The sequence below is a fragment of the Gymnoscopelus braueri genome (assembly GCF_963280865.1).
Source record: "Gymnoscopelus braueri genome assembly, chromosome: 20".
Lineage (NCBI taxonomy): Eukaryota > Metazoa > Chordata > Actinopteri > Myctophiformes > Myctophidae > Gymnoscopelus > Gymnoscopelus braueri.
In genome coordinates this window covers 12,830,003-12,847,460 of record NC_137622.1, presented here as the reverse complement: position 1 = coordinate 12,847,460, position 17,458 = coordinate 12,830,003, and the positions used below count along the sequence as shown (strand labels likewise).

The 17,458-nt window shown below is 40.8% G+C and overlaps 2 protein-coding genes across 4 annotated transcripts in view; one reads left to right on the top strand and one right to left on the bottom strand.

The window, feature by feature from the left end:
• Nucleotides 1-3,390: 3,390 nt before the first annotated feature.
• ppid (peptidylprolyl isomerase D) lies at nucleotides 3,391-14,148 on the top strand. 2 transcript variants are annotated; one of them, XR_013932295.1, is made up of 11 exons: nucleotides 3,391-3,567; nucleotides 4,966-5,106; nucleotides 5,428-5,534; nucleotides 5,878-6,066; nucleotides 7,620-7,742; nucleotides 8,723-8,829; nucleotides 9,846-9,987; nucleotides 10,829-10,915; nucleotides 11,439-11,481; nucleotides 12,264-12,738; nucleotides 12,774-14,148. XR_013932295.1 is itself a non-coding variant. In XM_080416854.1 (10 exons), exons 1-10 carry the CDS (start codon nucleotides 3,483-3,485, stop codon nucleotides 12,350-12,352), a joined length of 1,113 nt encoding a protein of 370 aa, XP_080272980.1. In that variant the 5' UTR covers nucleotides 3,391-3,482; the 3' UTR covers nucleotides 12,353-14,148. The 2 variants fall into 2 exon arrangements, 1 of the variants encoding a protein (XP_080272980.1); XM_080416854.1 differs by having other exon boundaries at nucleotides 12,264-14,148.
• Nucleotides 14,145-17,458, bottom strand: part of etfdh (electron transfer flavoprotein dehydrogenase) — a 22,804-nt gene continuing 19,490 nt past the window's right edge. The window contains exons 12-14 of one of the 2 annotated variants that reach the window (XR_013932294.1): nucleotides 16,334-16,555; nucleotides 14,542-15,416; nucleotides 14,145-14,504 (exon numbers count right to left, since the gene is read on the bottom strand). Coding sequence is in view for 1 of the 2 variants with exons in the window: in XM_080416853.1 (XP_080272979.1) it covers nucleotides 15,253-15,416; nucleotides 16,334-16,555 (386 nt within the window). In the remaining variant the exon portion in view is untranslated. Of the gene's footprint in view, nucleotides 15,417-16,333; nucleotides 16,556-17,458 lie in introns of both variants that reach the window. The other variant, XM_080416853.1, reaches the window with a different exon arrangement.

Here is a 17,458-nt window from a genome sequence, read left to right as displayed (position 1 = left end):
CAGAGGGACGCAACAACACCAAACAATCCCCTATTCCAGAGGGTACGTTCATCACAAGTATAACTGACTAAAATTGAATTACGTTTTTATTTATAGAGGACATTTCATACAACAAAGCAACCTTTCATTTGAGAAGAGGATGGCTTCTTCTCTCCCTTTAAACACCACACAAACTAGAACAAGTTCTCTACCTCTAGGCCCTATGCGTCTGAATTAATAATGAGACGTGCCCCATCTCTTCTCTCTGCTACAGTTTACTGGGCTAACAACACAATGATCTTACTCTGTGTTCATTACAGTATCAGTTAATTAAGTGGTTATATCCATGCTAATGTTTATATTCACGTTTCTCTACTTTTAGACATGAACTGGATCATCAATCAATCATGATAACGAGTTAGGGTTTACTAAAAACCAGTGGTAAATTATACGCCCCAAAACCTTTTAAGCCTTTATGTATTTCAGTGATAATGATGCCCCCCACCCGAATGCCCATTGCCCACACATGCAAGCATGCACGCACACACAAAGTCACTGTTCCTTTTATTTATTTATTTCCAGAGAGAGCGTTCCCTGACGATGCAGAAGTTACAACAACCAGGACAGACGACAGCTGACTGTAAACGACGATTAAACATCCTTCTCTGTTCTTCATCAATGTGTTTTTTGGTTTTCATTTTGAACATGTCTCTTACATGTCTCTTAATGATACATCAATGATGACAAATGCCAAGTGAGGGCCTATCGTCGTTCTTTAACCTAGTGTACTGTCTATGGCACCATTTATCATTTGAGCCCTATTTTGATATTATGAAATGAGACCATATATCATGTAGGATTTTGGATATCGTAATATTGTGTCTTTTTCTGGTTTTAAAGGCACAACTTACCCGACTGTTCTAGTTGTTCTATTATTTGCCTTTACCTACTTAGTTTTTATTATAAGTATTAGACATAATTATTTATCAAAAATCTCATTGTGTAAATATGCTGTGAAAGTACTTATGGTCATCCCCAAATATCAATATTAATGTATTTGTAATAAACAGTTGGCACCTGCACTGAGGTATACATAGGGTGCGTTCGGAAATACAGCACTGAGCGCACTGGCCAATACAAACTAATAGGCGAGTGCGCTCCGGTGCGCAATTTCCGAACGCACCCAGTATATACCACTGCTGGGTTTTCTGTCACACCTTCTGTGCAGTAGCCTACTTGTAGGGTTTAACTTGAAAAGAAAGATAAGTAAGCGATAACAGGTATCGAGCGTTTCTTCCCATTGAATGATGTCAGATAGGCTTTAGTTTTGTAGTATGGCTGGTATTCCATCCCCGCAACAAAAGCCATTAATTCCCCCCATTCTGGTGGGATAAAGACAGAGATCGATTGGATCAATGAAGCTTTTCTGCACAAAAGACCACCTGTTTTCATGTAGAGTCACAGAAAGATAACTTCCTCTTCAGGCTCAACTTCAATTTGTTGGTAATTCCCCCAGAGTTATTGGCTGCCCCCAATCTGAAAGCATGACCTTTGAAAGTATTTGTGGTTCATTTCTGCAAAGATAGCCTCGACCACCACGACATGGAGGGGTTTGACACTCGACACTTGATAGGACTGTCTAACGCGTGCAACACAGGATCAGTATCATTTCACAAATGAACTTTGACCTTTCTGGGGTTAAATATAAAACTGACATGATGGTATTTGTACCTACACACAGGCGTGTCAGCAGACGGTGATAGAGGTTCAAATGGGTCTAGTAGGGTGATGCATATGGTACATTTCTGCCTATTTATTTGCCTAAATTAAGTCAATTTATTGGAGACCTCGTCATATTCATGATGACCATTGTGATGAAAAGGATATTACATAGAAATGTCAAATTCATGTAACATTAAAATGTTGATATATAGCAAAATATGTATTTTGAAGTGGCTGCAGCAACCACCTAGGTAGCACAAATTTTTCTGTTTGAATTGTATATGCTCTCTGAAATTCGTCAATCGGGAGATTAAACTAGCTGCAAGCAAATCTTAGATCCTATTTTTAACAATCTGGAATCTAGAGTTGCAATACCAACCCTTGACAGCCCATACATCCAAACAGAAAAGTCCTATCTGATTGTACTAAACTACGTTAAACTCACCAACATTGCAGCTGCTCTTTATATCTGCATAGTTTTTGTTTCATAAAAATCCACCATAGACATGTTATGACTTATGAGCTACTTTCTGTAAGAAATTCTGTGCAGGTGATACTTTTTCTGTGATGGAAATCACTCAACGGTCATGCCTACAGTACTACCCGTTTCGAAATTGCACATAATGCAGGAGGCAGCAGGACGTTGCGTTATTGAAAACGAGCACTTCCAAACTCCAACGCTTGGAAAAATATTCACCTGCACAGAATTTATTAGCCCTAGAATGTCTGTGATCTTACATACATTTCATGTATCTCAAATACACAGCCATAGATCGGTCCCACCCGCGTACGGTTAGCACAGACAGTGATCTGCGCGGCATAAAAGTGCTCCGTGCTGCGTCTGTACTCACCCAATAATTAATTCCTAAGACTTGGAGTCAGATATTGTCCTCTAGTTTCATTTGAAAGTTCTGCCAGCAAATGTGTGTTTAGTAAAATATCTCCACTTTTCCACGAGCTGCACACGGGCGAGGGGCCCCACTTAAGTGAAGGACCGAATTTTTCACAACTTCCTCTGATCACCACAAATTGACAGGGAAGCTGGCACAAAGGAAGGGGGCACACAATTGACAGGTGCGTTGTGATTGGTGAGGGGTAATGAATCACACCACCTGCCAATTGTGTGCCCCAAACATTTGTGCTTCCCAAAAGGAAGTTTAGATTTATTCAGTCCTGCACTCATTACAGGCCCCTCGCACGGAGCACTTTTATGCCGCGCAGATCACTGTGCTAACCGTAAACGGGTGGGACCGATCTATGGCTGTGTATTTGAAATACATGAAATGTATGTAAGATCACAGACATTCTAAGGCTAGAAATGTATTGACAGAAAGTAGCTTTTTATTAAACAAAGTCTATGCAGATATAAAGAGGATAACTCAAGCTTTCCGTACAGCTGCAATGTTGGTGAGTTACCTTAAGGTCGTTTAATACTATCAGATAGGACTTTTCTGTTTGGATGTTTGGGCTGTCAAGGGTTGGTATTGCAACTCTAGATTCCAGATATTAAAAAGTTGCTTGGGGCTAGAGCGCTAAACGTACAATATCACGTGGCTGTTATCGATTGTCGTTATGTCTCCTTGTTGCGAATTAAACCAGGGCAAAATCCTACCCTATGCTCAACGAACCACGGTAATCTCGCGGTGTACGAGATCATGTGGTAACCACTGACCAGACGCACCACACCACCGCCACCACCAGGACAACCGGTTCACTGGAAGCATCGTAGATCTAGTCATTAGATAAATTATCGTCTAAAATTAACCTTTATTCATTCAAAAATGTCTCACGAAACACCGTCCAACAGGCCTGCTAACTCCGCAAACCCCCGCGTCTTCTTTGACGTAGACGTTGGTGGTGAAAGAGGTCAGTTTATTGGAACTGTGTTAGCCTGGTTAGCTTAGCATCATCTCTCTGCTTCAGTTTACTGTTGTAGAAATACAAAAAGACCAGGGTTGCCATGTCCGCTTATTATAAGCGACCGTGGGCTTGTGTTTAGTTGTGTGTTGTGTTTTTGGGGATTATTTGTAGCTGCTTATTTAGGCTCGTTTCTAAAGTGTAGTTGTTATTTGGACTTGCTTCCAAATATTTTAATTAGGCTACTATTTAAACTAGTGGTTCTCAGATATTTTCATAAATGTTTTGTGCCTGGGGAGCATTTGTGTTGTTAGAATGTTTGAGTTTTTGAGTTTTAGAGCTTGTAGATTGACTATTTTCAAATAGCCGATCATGCCGATGTATAATAGGATTAAAGTGCTCATGTGGCTTCTTTTGGGCTTGTTTTCCTAGACCTGGTTGCTTATTTCTCTCACAAAACCTGGCAACACTGAAAAAGACACTTTCATTGATCCACCACCTTATCAATCAGCTCGATTAATGCATACGTTTAGTTCTTAATCGCTGTTAGTGTGTTAGAGGAATGAGAGTTCATGTTATGATTGATCCATTTCAAGTGAAATGCGTGTATTTTAGGTGGATTAATAATTGCTGTGGTGGAAGAAGTACTCAGATATTTTACTTAAGTAAAAGTAGCAACACCACAATAGGAAATACTCAGTTACAAGTAAAAGGCCTGTGTTAAAAATGTTACTTGAGTAAAAGTACAAAAGTATTAGCATAAAAATATGCTTAAAGTACCAAAAGTAAAAGTACTAAAATGTTGCCGAGCTAGTAGATCGGCTTTTTGAATTTATATCTGCAAAGTTTTCAAATACATGTAGTGGAGTAAAAGTACAATATTTACCTCTGAGATGTAGTGGAGTAGAAGTAAAAGTATTGAAAATTGGAAATGCCTCAAATTGTACTTAAGTACAGTACTTGAGTAAGTACCTAGTTCCTTTACACCATTGATTCATTGAAGTGGAGCTTAATCCATGTCAGTGAATGAACCACATGTTCTTGTTAATTTTCCAGTATTTTTTTTGACTAAGCTGTGTTATTACTCAACAGAACAGTCGTGCTAAACTGTTTATTACACAACACTATCTACTGTGTTTGTATTGGCACGGGAACAGTGTTTCTCAGCCGCTGGTTCGGGGACCCCAAAGTGGGTCAGAAGATGTTCTGACAGGGTCACAAATAAATGGCTGTTTTAATGAAGAAATAGTGTATTATAATAGAATATATCAGCTCTTATTGGACTTAAAAATCATTGCTAAATCTGGTTCCCAGTGTAAAACCACTGACCTAAATAGGCCAGCCACTGGTTGCCGTCTCATTTTCCAGTTGAACCTCCCAGTAATGTTCATCTTTTCCCCCCCACAGTTGGAAGAATAGTTCTGGAGCTGTTTGCTGACATCACCCCCAAGACTGCTGAGAACTTCCGGGCGCTCTGCACGGGAGAGAAAGGAACTGGCCAATCCACAGGGAAACCGCTGCACTTCAAAGGATGTCCGTTCCACAGGAGTAAGTAGCAGAACAACAACTTTATGATGATGTGGACTACAGCGTTGGTTCTCAACCTTTTCAGGCCGTGACCCCCCAAAATAATCATATTTGAACTGGGGGACCGGGGGACCCCCCCCCCCCCCCTACGATAAGTATTTAAGTAGTAGTTGAGGCATTGAATGTATCCGTTCCACAGATAAATATTGTGAAAATAGCAGTTGCGAGGCGTTGTGAGCTTGGAGATCGTCTATTTTCTATTTTAAACAATTTTATAACAGATTAAATTGATTAGTTTGATTAACTGTTGCACCACTATAAACTCTGTTATTCTGTCATTAGTTATCAAGAAGTTCATGCTCCAGGGAGGAGACTTCTCCAACCATAATGGCACCGGAGGCGAGAGCATCTATGGAGAGAAGTTTGCAGATGAAAACTTCCATTATAAGGTGAAGCCTTTGTTGTTTGAATGCTGTTAATGTTTAATGAGACCACAGTGTTCTTTTACCACTTAAGATCTATTTTATACTTTTGGATATTCGAAAATTGCCGATCTACAAGCTCAACACGCTGCATTCCGACACGTTGTGAGCTTGTAGATTTACCATTGTTAAGGAATTTAGAACATTTCGTCTCTGTCGGGTGGAAATTAATTTACGAAAAAAAGTTAAAATGTGGAAATAAGAGGTTTCTGCCCGACAGCAACGGTTTACATTTTTTAATGACATGCCCAAAATTAGGGACACCAGGGTTAATGTGGTTAATGTTCTTTGGTTCTGGTTCTCCATACAGCATGACAAAATGGGTCTGCTCAGCATGGCCAACGCAGGGCCAGACACTAACGGCTCTCAGTTCTTCATCACCACCGTGCCCACCCCTCACCTGGACGGTAAACACGTGGTGTTCGGTCAGGTGGTGAAGGGCATGGGGCTCGTCAAGACTCTGGAGGGCATGGAAACTAAAGACGACACCCCTGTTAAGGTAAAAAAAAAAAAGGAGTGATTGAGTACATGAATGAATGAGTGAATGAAACCACAGTGGTGCACCTGGCTTGGCCCAGCGTCGGCACAATTGGCCGTGTTCGGGGAGAGAAGCCTGGTGGGGAAGGTGTCTGCAGGGGGTGTTGAATGGGAGGAGTAGGAGAGAGTCGCTACATCCTCTCGGTGGGGGCTCCTGAGGTGAGCTAGTAGGGTACAATAGCAGTGGCAACACAGACATGTGTGGGGAGGATTAATTGGCATAATGACTAAATCCGGGGGGAAAGAATTACTGGCTACTCAAAAATAAATTAAAACAAATCTAGTGATAAGGAGTAGGAACCTCATCCACTGTAATATTTCCTCTACAGCACAAGGACAGAGTCAGACACAACTGGGTCAAACAATCATGAACCAAGTCATTCTGAGTTTGGACAAGTCATTAAATTTGGGATCATGGAGCTTAATCAATCAGACGGTAACATTTGGTGGCGTGTAGCGGCCTGAAAATATAGTACAGTATAAGCCCTTTCACTAGAACTTTCAACCTGGGGGTTGGGCATCTACGGAATTGAAACAATACTTGCAACAGATTGTAACCAACTGTAAAATCAGTTCTAATTATTATAGCTGGATACATTGTGTCTTTATCATCAGGTTTCTATGGTAACACCACTACAGTAATCAGACATGTCAGATGTGAAACTAATTTCTAGTCCTTGTTTTGTCTTGGTGGACAAGTCTTGTTTAATACTTGCCAGCTTTGCTGCTCCATTACTGAGTACTTTCACTACTGTCTTTTGTGTGAACTTTGGAAACTCAAAAACTTTAATATATTGTGGGGGGGGGGGGATGTGAAACTAATTTCGAAGAAGCTTCAACCAAGAATGAAAATAGTGTGTCTAACTTGTTTGCTCTTGGTTGAGTGTAACCCTGGGGAATGATTCAAACCCATTAAAAGATGCAGCTTATCAGAATATTGTTCCTTACACACAGGGAGCGTGTCTTTCATTTTTCTTTAAATGTATGTCAAGAGTACATTCACACAGAACGCAAATATTGTGTGGCGTAATAAATTTTTCCCCACGAATAAAAACACCAACCTGTGAATGAGGCATCAACTATTATGAAAAGTTTGATGTGAAACATGCTGATTAATTTTAGGATCTTTCATTTGTCACGTTACCAGTGTGTAAAGACCTTTTAAGAGTAACTTGCGTTAGTTCAGGCAGGGCACGGAAGTTGAACCGGCCCCACACTCATACGCCATCCAAACACGCCCACTGTTACGGACCCAGCCTAGATGAAACCCTGGCACAGCTTGACTGAATGGTACTCCCCTCTTCCCAGCACCCAAAAACCGCCAGCAACCAAATTATACAGCCGTATGAAGGGTTTATTTAACCACACACACAATGTATATACATATAATGTTCGCCTTTCCCCTCCAAATGTTTGCCTATTAAGACATGCCCAGAATATGGACGCGGTTCAAGTGGTTAATGTAGTCATTGATTTAAATCATGTATCTGTATTTGTCCTCTCTCGCCTGTCCAGCTGTGTGTCATAGCAGAGTGTGGAGAACATAAGGACGGAGACAACTGGGGTGTGGCCCCAAACGACGGCTCAGGAGACATCCAGCCTGACTTCCCTGAGGACTCCGACGTCGACTTCAAAAATGTAATTAGTTCATCAGACCATGAATTTTAAACAAGTGATGATGACTCATGTTGCTGTGGGAGATATAAAGGCTATAATTTATACTCTGGGGGCGTGTGAGGGGGTGAGGTGGTACAGGGTGGTGAATGATGGGGTGTGGGGGGCTTTCAGGTAGGAACTGCTTGGTACAGTATGGAAGATGGGGGTAAGAAGGACCCAAACGCCCAAAGGCGAGGGTGTTCTTTCTAGTGGCTAGAATAGGGACGCGAGGGTTCATGTGGTTATTAAGGATATAATGATGAATCATATTTTCCAAGTACACAGCACTTGCTTAAAATCAAATAGATTTATAATTAAAGAATACCATACCATTTGAGTGGTTCAATATTACTTTTGAAGGTTGATGATGGACTTTAGCCTATTTTGCTAAAGATAGTAGTTGATTAATCAAATTTAGAGGTAGGCCAAGTGTACACTGCAAATGTGACAAAAATCAACCATAAAAATAATACATTTCAATTTACAACCTTCGCCATCTTATTTTTACTTATTGGAACATGTTTAAATTAATCATATAGTGTGTTTTGCTGTGGTTATCCACTATGAATCCAACCCTCCAGTGGGATCCTGGTAATCCTGATTTTTTTGGGGGGGATTGAACTGATCCCAATACAATGTTTTTGTTTTGAACTACCCGTTTTGAAGATTGTATCCAGATTAAAGCTTGGATTTGATTTCCTGATTTCGCAAACCGTTTTTTTTTGTTTTGTTTTGAACGACCCAAAATACAAATCTGATCAGTTCAGCTCGGAATTCAAGTTTTGAACTCGTGGGCCCTGGCTATGTTAGATTAGTGTCACTATCTGCAGATTTCTGAACTATGCACCTTGTTCTATTTGTATTTTATATTAAACAGCAGAACGTTTTACTCTCATGGTGTCATTAGCTTTTAAAAACTTAAGTGGTGGAAGTCTTATTTCAGTTTATATCTCACCTCCCAGGTGGAGCAGGTGGTGTCTGCGGCTGAGGGCATCAAGAACATTGGAAATGACTTCTTCAAGAAGCAGGACTGGACATCTGCTGTCAGCAAATACTCCAAATCTCTCAGGTCAGACACCAAGCTGCATCTCTGATTCTGACTCCTTCATCATGACAACGTGATTGTGTGTGCGTGCAGGTGTTGGAGGTCCGTGGCCAAATACATGTTAATTGTCGGGGTCGTTGACATGAAAACGTTTGAGAACCACTGCGTTTGACGCTCCTTCAACCCTGACAGTTCTGGTCTTTCATTTGTGATGCTCTTGTTGCCGTTTGCTCTCTGGTTGGGCGATCAGTTGGATGCAACAAAACTAAATAAAACAGAAGTTAGGGGAAAGATCCAATAACAATGTCTGTGGCCAGCTTGTCTTCCAAAAGGGGGAACAATCCTCCTTATCCCATTGTTGGCATTATTGCACCTCTGTGCTTCTCTGTGCCTTTTGCGTTCTTGTGTCTCAGGTGAGTCTCATCAGGTGATTATGAGTTCTCCTGCCTGCCAAACTCATGTCACACAGTCAGCCCTCACACCACAACCAGTTTGAGATGGCAAATGATCAACTAAACAGGACTTTAATACTCAGATGTGACCTTCTAATATTATTTCATAGTGAGTTAGATGCAGAATCTACGGATTAGTACATAACATGATTAGTACATAACATAATAGATAATGGAATTCATTGCGAATTGTTATGGATGAGTTGTTCATCTGGAGATGATACTATCGATTATTTTCTTAGCGATTATTCTATCGATTAAGGACATACACGTCATTCCACCAATTACAGGCCGGCACCGGCTGATTCCAATCCTGGTGCGTGTTTGATTTGTCCTCTGGCAGGTACCTGGCAGCGTGATCTAATATGAGAGTGACGACACTGGTGTTGATTCCATCGTAAGAATGGAATGCGGAAATGCTCGTTCCATCTCAGCGGTATAGTTCCAATATTTGGAACTACAGCCCATAGCAGCCCGCTTTGCGGCAAGATCAAAGCGTGCCATAACTCTCTCTATGGGTCTGGTACCTGGAGGCGTGTGTGGAGAAGACGAGGTGTCCTCATATGTGTTTGATATGTCCTCCTGCAGGTACCTGGAGGCGTGTGGAGAGGAGGTGGACGAGGAGAAGCAGCAGCAGCTGGAGCCCACGGCGCTCAGCTGCATGCTGAACACTGCAGCCTGTAAACTGAAACTCACACTGTGGCAGGACGCCGTGGACAGCTGCACTGAGGTCACACGCCTAACACATGCATGCACGCCTAACGCATGCGCACACATACACACACACTGGAGATGCGCGAATTGCGGTTTTTGCCGCAGTTAACCGCAGTTTGGGTGGATTTGGGTCAATCAAATATAATAATTAGATTTTGCGAGAGAAATAAGCAGCCAGGTCTATGAAAACAAGCCCAAAACAAGCGCCAAATTAGCCCAAAAGTCGCTTATAAAAACAGACATGGCAACAAAGCTGTTGAAAGCGAAACTAAAGTTTATGAAGCTCCGTCTTGTTGTTATCATAGATATGGATTGTATACAGTCACTATATCGCAACAGACAGTGGCGAGTAACATTGTTTATAAGAAAACTAACGTCAGCAAAATAATAATATTTTGATGCGGTTGGTGCAGATCTAGAAATAGGATGGTATAATTAACGCGGTTGTATGGCGGGTGGATAATGAACATGTATATGCGGATTCGGGTGACGACAAACCCTATCCGCGCATCTCTAACACACAAACACTGATGTAATTTACGTGCCAATATGTTTATGGACAAAACTTGGAATTGCTGATGTGTATCTGACTTTGTGTGTGCGTGTATCAGGTATTGCTATACGTAAGAAGGCCAGATGTTCCCACAGATATATAGTAGAACATGAGAAATCAACCTTGTGAGGACCATTTTCCTGAACCCTTTCCTTTTTAGAGCTAAGATTACAATTAGGAAAAGATTCAGGTTGGTGTTAGGTTTTTATGGTAAGAATTGCATTAATAATGAAGAATTGCCATCCTAAAACTTTGCTGCCCTCACACATATAGTAATACCAGTGTATGTGTGTTTCGTTTCCAGGCTCTGGAGATTAACCAGTCCAACACCAAGGCTCTGTTTCGGCGGGCTCAGGCCTGGCAGGGATTGAAGGAGTCCAGCAAAGCCATGGTAACCTCCACAAAATCCTCCTTGTGCTCTTCAAAGCTGCAATTTATCAGAGCAATGCCTCTCAAACTTTTTAAGTTCAAAGACCCCCCATCACTCTCAGAGTTACAGACCTGTAAGGGAAGCCCCTCAAGGAACCCTGAAGGTCCCTGGACCCCACTTTGAGAACACTGCATAACAGCATGAAGGTGTAGAGAGAAATCCATGGCATTCCAGCCAGTGGTTTTCGAGATATGTTGTTTAGGATCAAATTGGTGAACGGAAATAGCCTGAATTAGCCATCCTAAAATCCCAGTCCAACACCACTGATTCGCGATGTAACATAACCGTTGCAATATGTTGCAGACAGAAATTGCAGCGGTCTGAATTGGTGGTTGCAAGTTGCATTGCGAATGATTGTTGTGGACCTAGGCCTGGTGTGTCGCTAGCAGGGCTAAAAACTAGTCGAAAGGATGGGTGGTCAGTTATTACAGCGCATCTGCTGAATTACTTTTATCAACTTGTGTTTTGCTGTTTTCCATTACAGACCGATCTGAAGAAAGCCCAAGAAATTACACCCGAGGACAAAGGTGGGACATTTCCCCCCCCTAGTTTTGATTAGCTTCAGCTGAAATTATTTCTGTATTTCCCCCAAGCTGTAATGGGATCTGTTTTCTCTGTGAAATGGTCCTACATCTCAAGTCGGTAATATGTTTAATGGTTGCTTCAACTAAGAGCTCTTCATTTTAATGTAATTATAAATTGTAATTGAGTTTTTGATTGATCTAACTGTTAGATCAATCAAAAACATTAACATTTGATCCAACAATTATGCCAGAAAAATAAGATGTGAAATTCACTGCCTAAAACTGCAGCACTTCATTAGTACAAAATGCACCACCACTTAACAGAAACCACTGTTGGTGAAACTGATCTGACTCATTAAATCAGCTGGACAGACACAGGTTTTTAATGCAGATTGTGGTACTTTTAACTCCTTTACTCCTTTTAGTTTGTGTACAAACTGCATCTGGAGATATATAGCAACATGAATATTTGAAACAAAATTCTAATGGCTGATGCTTGAGTCACTTTCACTGTCTAAATGAATTACTGACTGATTGATCAAGTTTGTACGAGTGACCTTGCTAGCATCCTATGGCCCTATTTTAGCCAGTGTACACATTTAACTGTAGACATCCACTGAACGTGATGCTGTCGTTGTCTATTTATATCATAAAATTGAAACATTGACCGTGGTGCTAAACAATGCCACTGCAGAACCGTTGTCAGTAGACTAGTTCCTTGGACCTGCGTTATCTTCAATGTCATGTCTGCCATCTTAACTGAAAGCTTGTTTTGTGTTCGACAGCCATCAGCAACGAGATGAAGAGAGTTCAGCTCAAAGTGAAAGAAGAGAAGGAGAAAGAGAAGAAGGTCTACGCCAAAATGTTCGCATGAAATGTTGAAGCTTTTTGGGGGGCGCTCGGGTGGGGAGGGCGATCTCTGTCACTGCACTAGTGACTTACCTGCAGGTTGGTCAGGGCATCTGTTCAGTGGGGAGCTGAACTGGGAGGAATAGTGTGTAGTCTGTGTACATCTGCAAAGTATAAATACTCCTGGTCAAATATTACTCAACTACGAAGTGAAAGTTGCTCTGTCAAATTTGCACTTGAGTTAAAATACTGGAGTACTGGCTTTTAAAAATACTTAAGTATTCAAAAGTAAAATTACTGTAACATTCTTTTTAATTGTGAGCTTGTAGATCGGCTATTTTCACTATATTTGAAAAAGTGGTTAATTCATAATGTACTTGTTCCCTACCTAGAAATGTAGTGAAGTCAAAAGTACAATATTTCTTTGAAATGTAGTGGAGTGAAAGTCGTAAATATGCAAAAGTACAAATACTTAAGTAAATGTACTTCGTTACGGTTCACCACTGTGTATTGGAGGAGTTATGTGCTCAACTACACCCTCCCTAAGACCAACCAGTAGGGGTCAGCAGAGATAAGGGATTACAATACAAGGGGACTTGGGAATTGACAGAATGACTAAATTTGGGGATACAATTTTCAAAAAGAAAAACATATTAAAAGGTCTTTGGCTTCCGTTAAAGGCCCAATCCGGGCCCTTTGAACATATACATTAGGGTTATATTCACATGCATTCTGAAATAAGTTTGATTTGTAAATGGAAAATGTGATATTTAAAAACTTCCACACCCCATTATGAATCAAAAAAGTTATTAAGACTCAGGCTGCAGTTACTAGTAGCACTAAATGTTCTTGTTTTAATAAGACGGTTTAGTTTTTGTTCAATAAATATTGACATACAGTAAAACTAAATTAATATTGAACCTGCATAAAATCCTTTCAATGCCCGTTGCTAATCAAAACAGGAAATAGTTTAAAGGCCCCTGCATGTTAGGACTAACTGCGACAGGGTCACATGAGTTAAACAATGCTGTTCTACGGCTGCATCAGAGGACATACATTTCCTTACCATATTGGGCAAATATATGAATTAAGAAAGGGTTGACCTTCATTGATCCCACTGGGGAAATTCAGTTTCTGCTTCACCCAGCTGACGGCTGCTCAGATGGTCATGTTGAGCGTTCAGGGTGTCTTGCTCAGGAACACTTAGACAGACTGGGTGAGGTGGGGGGGGGGGAAACTTTTTTATATTTTATTCTCAGATGGCATCTTTACCCGATCAGCTACTGCTGCCCAAATGTTATATGTGCTACATTTCCCATTTGTGATCGACTACTTTTGACCGATCGATAGTCTATTTAGAATAGGGATGCTAGGGTTCATGTGGTTAAAGATCATGTATCTGCTGTCTGTAGTGTTATTCCTATCAAGAGCGGAGTCACTCACCTCTACAGTAAAATCACGTCGCCATTGCCATTTTGTTTTGTAATCACATTGGGCCTTTAAGGGGAGCAACACAACCATTTGAGTCAGGTAGTTTGTGTGTGAATCACGGATGATTATTTTCGTGTTTTGATGACTGGCACATTTAAGAGGAACTGAAGCAATGAAGGAAGAGTTTAAGCCTGTCAGCATTCTGATAAGTCTCACTGTTAAATTAGCTATCATACTGTCTTTTACTGTCTTGCTCTGAACTGCTTTCTCATTATTTATTTGTGTTGATAAAAAGCCTTCAATATAATTAGTTCAACTGTTAAGGCTGTTGAACACAACTATCTAGTTTTTTTTTTTTACAAAATGTTAAAATAAAGCAACAAATCAACAGTCAAGTCTACTTTATTCAGTAACAATTCTATTGTTTCTGTTAATATGTACATGTCCTGCAATCATTGTTAACTGAAAACACGTACCTGCTAAGTTTACATGAAATAAAACATTTCATTTAGGCACAGCTCTGTGTTGAACTATCAATGGCCACATAGCCTCTGTTCACAACATACAAATATAGACAGTACTTTATACTTGGTCAAGCATTTATAATTTTCAAAGAACAATTCACAAACAAGCCACTTCACCTGAAGCTGCACTATGTAACTTTTCTCTTCTACCCCAGATAAGTGCTGACATTTTTACCATTGAGCTAATGGAGCCTGCCTGCTTGCTCAGGGGATAAATTGAATCTCGACCAGGTCTAGGTGAGACGTGAACTTTTCACACGATATAAACGTCTCAATAGAAGAGCAGGGAGACAAAATACAACCACTCCAATTGTATAAGTTATATCGTATTCACATACTCTACCATACAGATTGGACAACAGTTTTATTCAATATTAAATATTTACTAATAATAAAAAAAAGTTACATAGTGCTGCTTTAATGCCCATACAGAATAGAACCCTTCACCAGAACACTCAATTTTGATGTCTTTGCTCATTAGTATTGAACATTCTCATGTATATTTATGTGTTACGAGTTTCACAACCCTTGGGTCCATAGAGGGCTGTAGAAGCAGAGTTCAATAATGGATCAACTGTATTACTGCAGATATAAATGGTTTTAGTGTGACCACAGTAAAGGTAATACTCTGGTCCATTTGTAGGCACATTAGCCGTTCAGCTAAACCCTGAAAGGCATTTAAACAGACACATCTGCCAGGGCACCCTCAAAGTGGGGTCCCGGGACCCCTAGAGGTACTTGATAGGGTCCCCAGCTAAATGACTGATAGTGAGGAACCGAATGGACCCTTACAGGTTTGTAACTGAGAGTGTACAAATGTCCATTTGGTTCCATTTGTACACTCACAGTTATGGGGTCCGTGGCCTAAATGCACACCAAACTGGGAAGTCCTTGAAATAAAAAACAACTTTTGAGAACCACTGTACTAGGGCCTCGTCATATGAACAAAACAAAACAAAAACACATCTGTTCACATGCCGTTGTAGGCGGGCCCTCCACTGCCCTCTGGGACGACCCAGTTGATGTTCTGACTGGGGTCCTTGATGTCGCAGGTTTTACAGTGAACACAGTTCTGAGCATTGATCTGCAGTCGCATCCCATCGCCCACTTCCACAGGAACGTACTCATAGACACCTGAGGGGGAGGGGGGTTACGTTTTAATTAACTGAGACCACAACATCTTACCAAACATGGCATATTAGCCACTGAAACACGATTCATACTTCGCCACACGACGGTGTCGCGTGTCGTAAATAGCAGACCTACAAGCTCACAACGCACCGCGGATGCGATGTGTTGTGAGCTTGTAGGTCGTTTATTTTTGGCATGAGAAGGAGCATAAATCAGGCATTATGCGGACATACTGCACCAGCATTTCACTACTATCTGTATGCATGCGTGAGTGACAAATGAAACCTTGATTCTTGATTATAGCCCTACATACGCATGTAGCGACGTGGCGTTAACTTGTATATCAGATTTTGAACTGTCATTTTTTTTACATGGGACGTCAGGTTTAAAGTGGTTAATTCTGCATCAGTCCAGTTCTGTAGGGGTTAAACGTTCCTGAGATTATCAACAAGTGCATTTTTGGGTGAAAATGAAACCCTGTGAGACTGTGTTTACGCAGGTTTAGCCTGATACTTACACGCTGTGCAAATAATTGCGATTAATGATTTAATTGTTTCCGTCATTGAAAACTGGAGCATATGAATACAAATTTCCTTTCCGTTTGGCTTTTGGGCTTCGTAATTAAAAGTTTCACAGGGCAGATATGACAAATAACTTGAATTTACAAAGAAATTACAGACATATTTATAATTATTTTACACAAAAGAATAGTAAAAATAGCGTAAATAGTTGATCTACAACTTTGTGACGTGTTGTAAGCTTGTAGATCAGCTATTTCAGACGCGTAAGCTTGTAGATCAGCTATTTCAGATTATTTTATATTTCGAAAATGTATTTGTGATCATGGAAACGATTTTGACGATTATGCAAAAATAATTGCGATTAGACGATGATGTAATAATTGGTGATTGCAGTCATACCTGCAGGACAGAAGCGTTGCTCAGGTCCATCGTAGATGGCCAGGTTCCTGTCCACAGGAACGCTGTCGTCCTTCAGGGTGAGATGGGCCGGCTGGTCTCCCTCGTGGTTGGTACCGCTCAGAGCCACAGAGGACAGCAGGTCAAAGCTGAGCTTGCCGTCCGGTTTGGGGTATTCGATGGGGGTGCACTCTTTAGCTGGCTTCAGCTGAGCAGAGTCCAGACCTGAACACGGTTAGGAAATGTTCATTTTAGAACATTAGGACCTGAGGCCGATTCTACAAAATGTCTTCTAAATCAGTTTTCTGAAAACACCTATGTTGCTTATCATGTTATCAGTGGTACTCAAACTTTTTCATGTCAAGGACCCTCGAAAATGTATTTGGCCACAGACGTACACATAGACACCTGAGGGGGAGGGGGGTTACGTTTTAATTAACTGAGACCACATCTCAACATTTTGTTGAAAAATAAATACATGTTGAAACTAGAAAAAGTGCTCCTCGGAGCACAGGTCTCCGTCAGGTCAGGTAGGCTATTGTGGGCCAGCAATGAAGACGGCCAGCCTTCTCACCTCCTCGATGAGCACAGTGCAGAGAAACCGCTTCAGTCTGAATGACACTGAATACAATTTAGCTTAACACATTCAATACGGGAACGCATCTCTGTCATTTTAGATGTCTTTGGCTATTCAAAAATAGCAGTGCAAAATGTGTGCAAACACTATATATTATATTAATATAAATATATATTTCTTAAAGCAGACATTTGTTACTCAAAATCTTTGCTTCTAGGGGGGGGCCTGGAACAAAAATATTTTACAAATGTTCGCTTTAAAAAATATATATTCAAAGATTTTTGACGGTTTTTCAAAAATAGCATCTACAAGCTCATAATGAGCTTGTATTTTTGCTATTTTTGAATAGCCAAAGACATCTAAAATGACAGAGATGCTTTCCCGGATTGAATGGGTTAAGGTCCTTTGGCTCTGGGTGTTTAAAACAGTACATAATGCTTTACTCGGAAGGTTACATGATGATGCTTTTCCATTACAAGTTTTTCCATTATAAGTTATCCTCTGGCTTGTGACCCGTGCTGCGTGTACTCATGTTGAATGCAACATTATAT

Coding starts and splice junctions, on each gene's coding strand:
- ppid (XM_080416854.1), top strand. CDS start 3,483: ATGTCTCACGAAACACCGTCCAACAGGCCTGCTAACTCCGCAAACCCC. Junction 3,568..4,965: donor AGACGTTGGTGGTGAAAGAG/GTCAGTTTATTG, acceptor TCCCCCCCACAG/TTGGAAGAATAGTTCTGGAG. Junction 10,916..11,438: donor AGGAGTCCAGCAAAGCCATG/GTAACCTCCACA, acceptor TTTCCATTACAG/ACCGATCTGAAGAAAGCCCA.